This window comes from Bidens hawaiensis, unplaced genomic scaffold, assembly GCF_021521415.1.
Source record: "Bidens hawaiensis isolate Kalapana, Puna unplaced genomic scaffold, B.hawaiensis_p1.1 tig00022502_1, whole genome shotgun sequence".
NCBI lineage: Eukaryota > Viridiplantae > Streptophyta > Magnoliopsida > Asterales > Asteraceae > Bidens > Bidens hawaiensis.
In genome coordinates, this window is record NW_027493501.1 from 63351 (window position 1) to 76410 (window position 13060).

General features: G+C 35.6%; 1 protein-coding gene and 2 pseudogenes across 2 annotated transcripts; 1 reads left to right on the top strand and 2 right to left on the bottom strand.

Annotated features, from left to right (window-relative positions):
• The first annotated feature begins 222 nt into the window (after positions 1-222).
• Positions 223-4085, top strand: LOC143565644 (G-type lectin S-receptor-like serine/threonine-protein kinase CES101; annotated as a pseudogene). Its single transcript, XR_013141110.1, has 8 exons — positions 223-1511; positions 1770-1838; positions 2470-2568; positions 2651-2832; positions 2924-3134; positions 3222-3459; positions 3537-3684; positions 3785-4085. The product of XR_013141110.1 is annotated as a G-type lectin S-receptor-like serine/threonine-protein kinase CES101 (transcript).
• A 640-nt stretch (positions 4086-4725) lies between these two features.
• Positions 4726-6166, bottom strand: LOC143565645 (uncharacterized). The gene has a single exon (XM_077052550.1). The coding sequence runs from the start codon at positions 6164-6166 to the stop codon at positions 5045-5047; it is 1122 nt and encodes a 373-aa protein (XP_076908665.1). The 3' UTR covers positions 4726-5044.
• A 3069-nt stretch (positions 6167-9235) lies between these two features.
• Positions 9236-12739, bottom strand: LOC143565654 (G-type lectin S-receptor-like serine/threonine-protein kinase CES101; annotated as a pseudogene).
• Between the last annotated feature and the right edge of the window lie 321 nt (positions 12740-13060).

The window sequence follows — 13060 nt, forward strand, 5'->3', positions numbered from 1 at the left end:
AAAAAGGAAAAGATTAAGGACTACTTAAAGTAGCGAAATTGACACCTGATTGATGGAATTCGGGTATGACAGACAGGCCGAACCACCTATGTATTTGTCCGGAAATCCGACTCGTCAAAATCTCGCAATAAGATGCTTATGGGCATAGGCCCTCTACTTTTGTCCTAAATGGTTAAAAGTTTTAACCAACTCCTGTAACTTAAAACTTAAATTATACATTTGAAGTTTGGCCTTTTCTATCAATCCAAAAGAGTTTGAAGACTTCAATCAACTCCTGTATCTCTCATCAAAAGTCAACCTTAGAATTATTCAAAATACCGAGTTCTAATTCAGCCTCATAAACATAACAGTATCGATCTTTTGTTTCGCTAAATTGTTGCAATATGATCAGTCTCATCATCTCCATTGTTCTATGTTTCAATTGTTTTTCTGCCTTTGCTGTTTCAACTATCAAAGTTGGTGATCAACTCAACCTCAATTCTCAGCTTGTTTCCCCTCGTAGAAGATTCACGTTAGGCTTCTTTACCGTTCCAGAAACAGACTACACTTATTTAGGAATTTGGTACACCGATGATACGTATTCCACGAGAGTGTGGGTGGCCAACCCATCTACTCCGATCACATCAAGTTCTAGCGTCCTCATGATCGACCCTGACACTGGAAAAATAATCATTGCCACCGGAGATATAACCCTTGTAAGTATCTCAGACAATCAATCCGGTCCTAGTCCTTATCTGACCGCAACTCTTGAAGACACGGGTGACTTCCAGCTGAAGAATGAAGTTGACAACCGAATTCTCTGGAGAAGTTTTGATTACCCTACTAACATACTCTTACCAGGTATGAAACTCGGGTCAGACCGTAGAACGGGCCGTAACTGGAAGTTAACTTCTTGGCTAAGTGATGAAATCCCTGATTTGGGTGCTTTTACTTTGAGCTGGGAACCAAGTGGAGAAAATTCTCAGAGATTAATGATTCGACACCGGGGGAAGCCATACTGGACCAGTGGGGATTTAAATCATCAAACATTTGAGTTTACTAAGCTTCTGAACAAATGGAGTGGGTACAATCTCAGTTATGAATATAACAATGACGAAAGATATTTCAATTATTATAGCCTCAATCATGGTCTTACCCCCATGTGGATTTTGACTGCAAACGGCCAACTTTTAGATGCTAATAGCCGATTATTTTGGAGCCCTGAGTTCTGTTATGGGTATGATTCAGGTAATGGCTGTGTGGCGGGCTCTTTGCCTCCGTGTAGAAGTGGAGATGATATATTTACCCCATTGACTGGGAATTTACTGAGGGCGTGCGTGTGTTTACGCATGATGATAACTCAAGCCTAAGCTTTAGTGACTGTATGGTGAGATGCTGGAATGATTGTGATTGCTTAGCGTTTAGCTCTCGTGACATTGGAGCTGGTTGTAATAAATGGATTGGAACCAAATCAGCCAAGTTTTCGATTAATCCACAAGGGACCTCTGATCAAAAGTATGTGCTGGTTAAAGGTAAAATAATCATGACTGAGTCAGTCATTTGTTGGTTAATTGTCTTGTATTTCTATCATTCATATTGTCTATGTTCTAGATTCATATTGGTGTTACAACATTATTATTATTATTATTATTATTATTATTATTATTATTATTATTATTATTATTCTTATTATTGTTACTGCTACTACTATTTTTGTTACTGTTATTGATCACAAGCTTAAATGTGGAAGTAATACGAGCTAAATTATGACGTGCATTAAACTTTACTAGAGGATCTGGTGACAAGATCTAATGCAAGACGTGGTGCACAGGAAATGAGGCTTGATTCTCTTAACAAAGGTAAAATACACGTGGCTGATTCTGTCATGTTGTTTCTTCATATTGTCTATGTTCTAGATTCAATAGATATCGTCCACGTTCTTATTACTAATAACCATCTTAAACTAGTAACACTTGTGTTTCTTGCGAAAAAGCACCCATGTACAACAAAAAGATAAAGCTGAATTTGTCGTGGAAAAATAACTGTACCGATTATGACGATACAACACAAGTTTGGTTACGGTAGCGCAAGAATACTGAAAATTGCCAAAACCTATTTGTATCAAAACCGAAAAACATAAAATTGCATACTTGTACCAGAATGTTGTTCGGCTTGTATGTAATGATGCTCGATAAAAATTGCCAATCCATAGTTTACCGTACCCAAAAATACTTTATTTGAATACAACTTCGTTCTCCTATAAATTTATATCAGAATGTTGAGAGAACAAAAATTAAACACAGTTTTGAATTTAGAACTTTTAAAAAATTATGAAGAAAAGTTATTAGAGAAAAGAAAATTTAAATGATAACTAAATAGGTAATAGATTAATATTATTTAAAGTATGATGAGAGAAATCGAAACTTAAAAAAATAAAACAAAGACGCTTGAATAGAGCTAAATTGGGTCTAACCAAGACATTGCGCACAGGACATGCCTTGATTTGGGGGCCCGTTGTTTCTGGCAATTTTCTACTTCTCTTTTGCTTCGGTCTACTGTGGTATAGGAACAGAAAGCTTAAACAAGAAGGTATAGCACTATAGCAGTAGATATTGATGTAGTATTTATAGTATCCATTTCACGTTCTAAGGCATGGTTTTGATTATAGAAGAGAGACAAAAGTACGATGACGAAAGGCACTTGCTTGAACTGATGGGTTCAAATGATGATGAAAAGGATGGCAGAAAAGGTAGTGATATTGTAGTTTTCAGTTTTTCTACTATAGTAACAGCGACGAATAATTTCTCAAATGAAAATAAGCTTGGACATGGTGGTTTTGGACCTGTTTATAAGGTATTCGTATATTTTCATATGACCCGTGTATTTAGAACTGCTAGTAATTCTGTCACAAAAGCGTGATTAAATTTGCTAATTATGGCAAAAGGGGAAACTTAGCGATGAACGAGAAGTTGCAATCAAAAGGCTTTCGATAACATCAGGACAGGGACTTGTGGAGTTCAAGAATGAACTTATACTTATTGCCAAACTTCAGCATACAAATCTCGTTCGAGTTCTTGGTTGTTGTATTCATAAAGAAGAAAAGATGTTAATTTATGAGTACATGCCCAACAAGAGCTTAGATTTCTTTCTCTTTGGTAAGAAATATATGAATCTACATGTCTATGATGGTTTGATATTAGATACTAGTTTGCTTTATCTAAATTGTTAAATCGATTGAATAGATGAAACCAAGAGGGCACAACTAGACTGGCCAAAACGATGGAACATCATTGAAGGAATTGCTCAAGGCTTGCTTTACTTGCATAAATACTCGAGAATGCACGTTATCCATAGAGATCTTAAAGCTAGTAACGTTTTGCTAGATGAAAGTATGAACCCTAAGATTTCTGATTTTGGTACGGCAAGAATTTTCAAACAAGATGAGACTGAAGCAATGACCCAAAGGGTGGTTGGTACATTGTATGAACTCACTCTTTCTGTAACCTGCTTACACTTGATTAAATTTTGCCAACTCTTAACTCAGTTACACTATGCAGTGGTTACATATCTCCTGAGTCAATAGACGGGTACATCTCGGTGAAGTCTAATGTCTACAGTTTTGGAGTCCTAATCTTGGAAATTGTGAGCGGAAAAAGAAACACATGCCACTCTCTTTTTGACAAGACTGTCAATCTTATCGGACATGTAAGTCTAGTTTGAAGTCTAATTCATCTTATTTGAAAAGTAATCCCTTTGATCCCAGAAGTCAAATGCAGCATGATTAATTAATTTTGGATGAGTTTAGGCATGGGAGCTGTGGCGAAAAGGAGACACATTGCAATTGCAAGATCCAGCACTTGGTGATAGTTGTGTTGTACACCAATTGTTGAGAACTATTCATGTTTCATTTCTTTGTGTGCAATTAAACGCCACGGAGAGACTGGAAATGTCAGAGGTGATATCTATGCTTACTAACGATACTATGTTGTTACCTGTCCCAAAACAACCAGCATTCTTTTTTGGCAGAACTGTGTCGGAGTTTAGTTGACCGGAAGACAGAGGACAGCTCTGTAAATAATACATCCATTACACAAATGGAGGATTGATTTTATCATTCATTCTTTGTTTAACACGAAGGTTTCTGAGATCACAGCCAGCTGATTCTGGTGGCTTTCCGCAATCAGCACAACATGTTTTTAACTGTTTACTACTATGTTCACCTCAGTGTTAATGCAAGAATCTCTATATATTTTTCACAACTTACGTTTGACTTTTAGATGTTGTAATGGTTATATTGAAGTCTTAGACATGTTCGATTGGTAAGCGGTGTTTCTACTTGTACTTTTCTATTATCTATGCATCAGTAGATTATACATTCTGTTCAGTTCTAGTACCCTATATAATGCACAACAGTTAGTTGCAACTATCTTCATTTCTCCTCTTCAACTGATCTGTTTCTTTCATTTCTTTTCATCTTTCTTAATTGCAACATCACACAAAAGCTGACAAGTCGCATTAAATTTTCCACAAATGGACCTTTTTTACATGCATAATATGGCCTAGTGGTACTAATCAAGTGCTACAACCTTTATGCCTATGATTTTGAGTCTATGAAATCATGGGTGAGTTGAGTTTGTTTTCTATTATAAAAAATAATAAAATATTAATGTAAATGTGATATTTTGCAAACCACATAAGACAACCTACATACATCTAAGATAATAAGTTACCAACCTTGCTAAAACAGAAACTAATGTGGGTTTATATACAAAAGAGAGGGTGCCAAACAACACGTGCAGAAATGAACAATAAATTAGGTAACAAGCTTTAAATGGAACAGGAAAACAAATTAAGGCTACACCATTTACTCGTGTTATAATATAAAATTCAAATTGTGTTTTAAGAGCGTACCTGACTATTCCCATGATTAACAACCTGTCTGTTGGCCGGCATTAACGTTGTTAAGAGAATTCAGTATCTATTCAGCTTCTAGTGGTTATTACAGTCACATACAAATAACCAATTATAAAAAGCTACTAGCTTCACAAAAACAAGTTTCCACCAATCAGGAAGACGCAGCAGCATCTGAATCCGACTCAAGTTTCCACCAAGCTCGGCTTTGATCCGATTTAATTTCATCAGGAACTAAGTTACTCACATCCAGATCATCATTATCCTCAGAACATGAACCATATAGCTCCCTCTCCCTTTTATAACTATATGTCCACTCCAACCTTTTCAAAATATCACGATCTTTCAACCGCCCCATAACAGATACCGCTTCCTTTTTAGCCTTTCCCGAAATAATCTCTTGCCATGAAAACGCAGCATCAGAAGCCCTCTTAAGTGCCCCCTCATTACTATCACCCACAACCACTGTTTTCAAGCATCTCATTCTTGCTTCCTTTATAACCTCCACAAAACCAGAATCATCCGACACAAGTATCAAGCACTCCATCTGCCTCCTATCCATCATATCCACCATGTGGTTTCTCAATGCCACATTTGCAGCTTGCGGTTTATTTGAAACCACACTAACCCAATATCCGGCCCGTTTCAACTCATCTCCCAATCCATACCCAACTTTTGGAGTTAAAATATCTCTTGCAGCATTATTATACTTTTCCATTTTCATGGAGTATTTTCCAACTAATTTCACCCTTTGACTACCTTTAGCTAACTCGATCTGGCTCACTCGTTTCTGGTGTTCACGCTCATGAATTTGCTTAAAATGGTTAATAAGCTTTTCATTATTATAAAACTTCCTCCCACACACACGACATATGTATGGATCTACTGGTTTAACGATACCCTTATTTTCCAGCTGGTTTAACGTTCTCCTATCTCTCCTATGTTCCCGAATCACGGGTGGGACATAACCAAATGAATGTTGATTAGCATAGGCTATCTTGTACCGAACAGGCCCAAATGATTCAGCAGCCTTTTTCAGCCTAATGGCAGCGTCAAACGGAGATACGGATCTTGGAGGTTTGTTGTCCAAGTCCCAGAAAACAGCCACAATGTTTTGGGCAGCACTCTGAGCTGAAGCAAATGGGCCTGGAGTGTTTAGAGTTTGGTTCGTGTTGAAATGATAATGTCTAATTATTCTAACAGCTGCTGCTAAGGTTGGTATTATTGAGGACTCTAATCGCGTATCACTAACACGAAATCGAACCAAATTGACCATTTTCAGCCTGCAAAAACACAATCCTTAAAGTTAGACACGGATGATGTAGATAGGCTGTTTGATCAAACATAAATTACTAATTTAAATATCTTTTAAAACTTTATAAACTAACTAATTCTAGTCATAGAACACAGATAATATACAAGTTTTGAGTTAGCATTACAATTATACACCAAGGTTCAAGAGCCGGAACCCGAATTACAATAAACCCGTGAACCATTTAACTCGAATGCTCAGGTTATATATCCAACCTTCAAAACCCGACCCGAAACCCAATTAAATAAGCCGAAGTAGCTTCAATTAAAATTAAACCACGCAAGAAAAAAGCAAAGGCCAAAGCTCACTTTCACTTAGGCATTTTATCAAACAGGTTATGGCGCACCCACAAAGACAATAATGCTTTCTAATACCTGCATATATAAACCTTAAATTCCAGATAATCAAGGCAATTAACCAAAAAGACGAAAAGGGTCCATTAAAGTCAGCTCAGGGTTCGTGAACAACCAACCTGCTGAGAGAGATTATTATTCAACGATTAACAAGCAAATGATGCACCGAGAAGAAGGTATGACGAACGGAACATGGAGATTGTGAAATGAAGAGGCTTTCTAGTTTTTATAGCAAAATATTTGAGAAAAGATGAAGCATCGAAACATATTTTTTTATGTCAAAACGAGTTATCAAAGAGAGAGTTCGAAATATATTATACTGCCACCAGGATAAGTAAATAATTTTATTATGTTATAAGTTTTACGTAATTCTTTTCTAATATTTATATAAAATTTTTGGATTTTAATTTTATTTGTTATAAAAAATTTAAGAATATACTTAAGATTTAATGATAAAAGAGTTTCGTAAATAAATGATATGTTATAACCCGGTTTAAAAGCCATCTAGCCATCTAGGTTTGGTGAAACCCATGACCCGCATATTTTTTTTGCTATAAAGTTGTTTCTTCATTATAAACAATCCATTTTTAAAAAAATGGATATTAATTTTAATATATATCCCTATTTTATAGGATTTTCATATCAAATATTGAGATTACTTTTTTATCTAACTAGATGTTATAACCCGTTTAAGGGCTATTTGGGTTTGGTGAGACCCATACCCGTGAATTCGGGTCAAATGCATGAGAAGCTTCCATTTACAAATAAAACAATCTTGTGACTTGAGAGAATGTAAGAAGCAATTAGAAAGTTTTTAAAAGTTCCGTTTACATATATCTAATACTAGTTTTTATCACCCCGTATTACGGGGTTGTTTAAAATTTTCGTTTCTAATATTATGAATGTATTTTTTTGGATTTTAGTTTATTTATTGTAAGAAGTTAATAATATACTTTAACCTTTCTTGATTAATTTATGTTGTGTTATGTTCATTTCTTAATAAAGCGTTGAATGAATTATATACTTAATTTTTATATTTATTCGTTTATGTTCATTTGTTATAATTTAGATAGATATTATTTTGTGAAACTTTTCATTTAAGTTAAACTTAAAAGAAATAAGAATATTTAATGTAACTAAATTCATATTAAGAAATTAAATTAGGGTTTGATTACGGGGTTTGTTTTACATTTTACGTTTATAATATTTATATATTTTTTTGTATTCTAATTTTATTTATTGTAAGGAAATTAATAGTATACTTAGGGTTTGACGATGAAAGAGTTTCACAAATAAATGAGATGTTATAACCCGTTTAAAAGTTATCTGGGTTTGATGAGACACATGACCTACTTATTTTTTTTACTATAAAATTGTTTCATAATTATAAATAATATATTTTTTTAAAAAAAATTGGATATTAATTTTTAGTATATCCCTATTTTATAGGATTTTCATATCAAATATTTGGTGAGATTAATTTTTAATATAATGAGATGTTATAACTCGTTTAATGGCTATCTGGGTTTGGTGAGCCATACCCGTGAATTCGGATCAAATACTTAGAAACTAACATTTATAAATAAAGCAATCTGGTGACTTGAAAAAAAAAATAGAGAGGTTTCGTTTATATATATTTAAGATACAAAAAATAATTATAAATAAATACAAATAAGTTAATATATGAATAATGAACAACTTGAAAAATTACTAAACAGACAAACTTGATTTTTAGAATTAGAGTTCGAAATAAGCTATGTTGGAGCTCGCATATGTTAAACGAAGGAGTTGGGGCTCAGCTGGGCCTGTTTACAACTTAATTATTACTATAGATCTCAAATATGAAGTTTGGTGTCGTGAGAGCTTCCATCGGGCCAAATGGTGCCACGCTACTGAGCTACGCCAACTTTTATGCTTTTTAATGGTTTTTTTTTTTTAGTTTTGATATCATAATGAACAAATCAATATCGACAATTCACGTCAACTCACCATTGCAACATCCGGGCTAGGACCGACAATGCTAGGTTTTACCATAATTGAATAACTTATTTGACTTGTTTAAATAAATAGGTTTCACAAATCGTATCTCATAGGCTGCAACTAAATTCATGAATTCATTCATCCAAAAGGATTGAAACCCAAAATTTTAAGGTTAAATACTTTTATAAAATTAGGCCCTCACAATTCCACTCACGGCATATAGTTTTTGATTTTTTAGACCGTTCATTGTGGAGGGGTTTTGCCGTTACGGTTTAAAACCCCATTACCGTCCTATTATGTGTGTGTGTGTGTTTTTGTGTGAGAGATTTAGGAAGAAAAAAACACATGGCCCCACCACACCTCCCCCATGCCGCCCATCTTCGCCAAGCACCCCCGCCCCCCCCCCCCCCCCGGGGCACTTTATACTAAAAGAGCATATTGCATAACCTTTCATACGTTATGATCCATAAATCGTGACTCAATCTTTTGTCCTGTCTATTTAGGCACGGCCTAATTTTTGCCCACCGATAATTCTTGAATCCGTCACAGTTGTCCCCCTAGTAATTTCGTTGGTTTTAGACTTTTAGTCCAACTGAAAACTTCACAAAAAAGCCAAACTAACATGATCCAACCGAAGCTGTTTAATACACGTGAAGCTACAATGTCTACCACTATATTTTTTTTACAGCACTTTAATATGCTATCGAGCCTCCATTTGTGTAATAGTTACATTGTTTACAGAGCCGCACTCTATATTCCCATCAACTAAGGTTGAATTAGACACATTTGTACCAAAAAAGAACGCTGGTCGTTTCGGGACAGGTAACAGCATAGTATCATTAGTAAGCATAGATATCACTTCCAACATTTCTGGTCTGTCCACTGCATTTTCTTGTACGCAAAGAAGTGCGACATGAATAGTCCTCAACAATTGGTGTACAGCACAACTATCACCAACTGTTGGATCCTGCAATTGTAATGCATCCCCTTGTTGCCGCAGCTCCCATGCCTAATTAAAATCATTCAAAAGTTAGTTATTCATGCAGCAGTTTGACTTTTGGAGTAAAACAAGACTTGCATATCCAATAAGGTTGACCGTTTTGTCAAGATGAGTGATGTTTGTATTTCTTCTTCCGCTCACGATTTCCAAAATTAAGACTCCAAAACTGAAGACATCGGATTTCACTGAGAAAGTCCCGTCCATTGCATACTCAAGAGACATGTAACCACTGCATAATGTAACCAAATTAAAGTAGGCAAAATTTAATTAGAACTTTAATTTTGAAAGAGTGAGTTTTGTTCCTACTATGTACCAACTACCCTATCGGTCATCGCTTCAGTCTCGTCTTGTCTGAAAATTCGTACCATACCAAAATTAGCTATCTTGGGGTTCATGTTTTCATCTAGCAAAACATTACTAGCTTTAAGGTCTTGATGTATAACGCGCATTCTCGAGTATTTATGTAGGTAAAGCAATCCTTAAGCAATTCCTTCAATGATGTTCCATCTTTTTGGCCAGTCTAGTATTGCCCTCCTGGTTTCATCTATATATTCAGTCGTTTAATTTAACAACTTAGATAAAACAAACCAATAATAGACATGTAGTTTGATATATTTCTTACCAAAGAGAAAGAAATCTAAACTCTTGTTGGGCATGTACTCCTAAATCAACATCTTTTCTTCTCCATGAATACAACACCCTAGAACTCGAACAAGATTTGTATGTTGAAGTTTGGTAATAAGTACGAGTTCATTCTTGAATTCCACAAGCCCTTGTCCCGATGTTCTTGAAAGCCTTTTAATTGCAACTACTCGTCCATCACTAACTTTCCCCTATCGTCATAACCACATTAAATCTTTTCTTTGTCAAAATGTTTTGCGTTAAAAAATACAAATACCTTATAGACAGGCCCGAAACCGCCCTGTCCAAGCTTATTTTCATCTGCGAAATCATTTGTGGCTGTTACTATATCACCAAAGGTGTATATTACCATATCACTTCCTCTTCTACCGCCTCTTTCAGTATTACTTGAATCCATTAGTTCAAGCAAATGCCGGTCATCATCATCCTTTTGTCTCTCATCTAAAATCAAATGATTCCTTAAAAAGGGAAACAGATATAAACTTCAAAAGTAGACAGATATATAACATCAGTATCAACTGCTATACCTTCTCGTTTAAGCTTTCTGTTCTTAAAATACCATAATAAACCGAAGCAAAAGATAAGTAGAAGAATGCCAGCAACAATGGGTGCCCAAATCAAGACACTAGCATTTCCTGTGTACAAAGAATCTATGATTAATGTCACATTTAAGCTATCTATCAATAATAATAAAGTGCGTGATGTCTAATTATTTAAACGAAATGCGGTTGAGGAAATAAATTGGTGTCCATTATGTGAAGGCGAGAAGGAATCGGTAAATCATTTATTAATTTCATGTTATTTCGCCTTGGTGATTTGGCAATTTGTTAGTAGTTGGTGTGGAATCAACCCGGTGTACGCGTTCAAGATCCGGGAACTCCTCAAGAACCATCATACTAGCAGCCAAGAGAAGACAAAAAAGAAAGCAATTCAAGCGGTGATCCTCACAACGTGTTGGTGTTTATGGAAAGCAAGGAACGAAACTCTTTTTGAAAGAAAACGGGCCTCTGTGAGTAGAATAAAGGAGGACATTAAAAGACAAAGTTATCTTTGGGTGAAGAACAGGGGTAAACAAGTCGAGTTGAATTGGGAAAATTGGTGTTACTTTTCGTTTTGAGAATTTATGTAATCTGCAATGCTATGAACTCTGGTGGTGTTATGTTTTTTTCTAGTCTAGTTTCTTGCTAGGCTAGATTTCTTTTTTCTATCAATAAACTTGGCCGTTCAAAAAAAATAATTTAACAAACAAGTAACTGAATTACTCACCACTGCTCGGATCTGGAGAAATAAGCACATACTTTGTCACTGAATTCCCTTGTGGATTAACCGAAAAGTTATTAACCGATTTGGTTCCTGTCCATCTAATACAACCAGTTCCATTGCTACTAGTAACAAATCCTAAACAACTGCAATCATTCCATCATGTCACCATACAATCACCAACACTTAAACTAGAATTACCATCATATGAACTCTGAGTCAAGGTAGGATCAAAGTCCCCGTTGATTTTACTAAACTCATCATCTTCACTCCTACACCGAGGCAAATTAGTACCCGCCACACACCCATTACCCGAATCATACCCATAACAAAATTCAGGGCTCCATGCTGCAGAACTTTCACCATCAAAAACTCGGCCGTCTGGAGTAAAAATCCACATGGGCTTAACACCATTGAAACCATGATAACTGAAATATTTTTCATCATTATTATACACATAACTTAAATTGTACTAGTATTGACTAAATGGACTGTTCACAATCATAAAATCAAATGTTTGATTATTCAAATCTCCGCTGGTCCAATACGGCTGCCCTCGTCTTCGAATCATTACTCTTGAGAGTTTTCTCCATTTGGCTCCCAGCTCAAAGTAAACGCGCCAAATAATAAGTTTATCAAACCAACTTTGAGAAGTGGCTAAGGAAAGAATGAGACGAAGAGTGGCGGGTTTGATAACCGGACTAAATGTTTCAACATAATCGAGTCCAGGACGTTGGTGAAAACCTTTAGCTACTAAACGAGCCTTTAGGCGGTCCACCGTTCCATCCGGTTTGAATTTTGTTCAAAAAACCCATTTACAACCAAGAAGTCAAGTTCCAGTTACGCCCCGTTTGAATATCTGGTAAAAGCACATTAGTTGGATAATCAAAACTCTTCCAGATAATCCGTTCTTCAGCTGGAAATCACCGGTGTCTTGAAGCGTTGCGGTCAGGTTTGAGCTAGAACCGGATAGATTATCTGAAATGTTTACAAGAGTTGTTCCTTCAGTGGAAATGATCAAGTTCCCGGAGTTCGGGTCGATCATGAGGACAGTAGAAGTTGATATGATCGGAGTAGAGGGGTTGGCTACCCATACTTTCCTGGACAAACTCTCATCTAATGTGTACCATATTCCTAAATAAGTGTAGTTTGTTTCTGGAATGGTAAAAAGCCTAAGGTGAAGTTGTTACTATGGGAAATAAGGTTAGAAGTGAGGTTGAGTTGATCACCTACTTTGATGGTTGAAGCACCAGAAGCTTTGTTGATTATGGTGGTACATAGAATGATGATGAGAGTGATCATGTTGTAGCAATTTAATGGAAGTAAAGATATATCGATATAATCACAAAGATCAGAGATCATAGATTATATTATTTTAGTAAAGGAGTTTTACATTAGTTTGATTACGCAAAGGGCCTTTTTGTAATTACGCCTTCTCTATGATGGAGACTTTTCGAATGTTGACAGAATAGTATGTATGGATTTGCTTTATGTTAGTTTATGATAGGTCACGCTTTTATGCATACCTTTCAAAATAATATTTTTTTAAACTGGTCATTCGGAGATTTACCAACCGGAACCCATATGTAATAATTAGTGGAAAATTCCTAAAATAACCCATTT

Coding starts and splice junctions, on each gene's coding strand:
- LOC143565645 (XM_077052550.1), bottom strand. CDS start 6,166: ATGGTCAATTTGGTTCGATTTCGTGTTAGTGATACGCGATTAGAGTCC.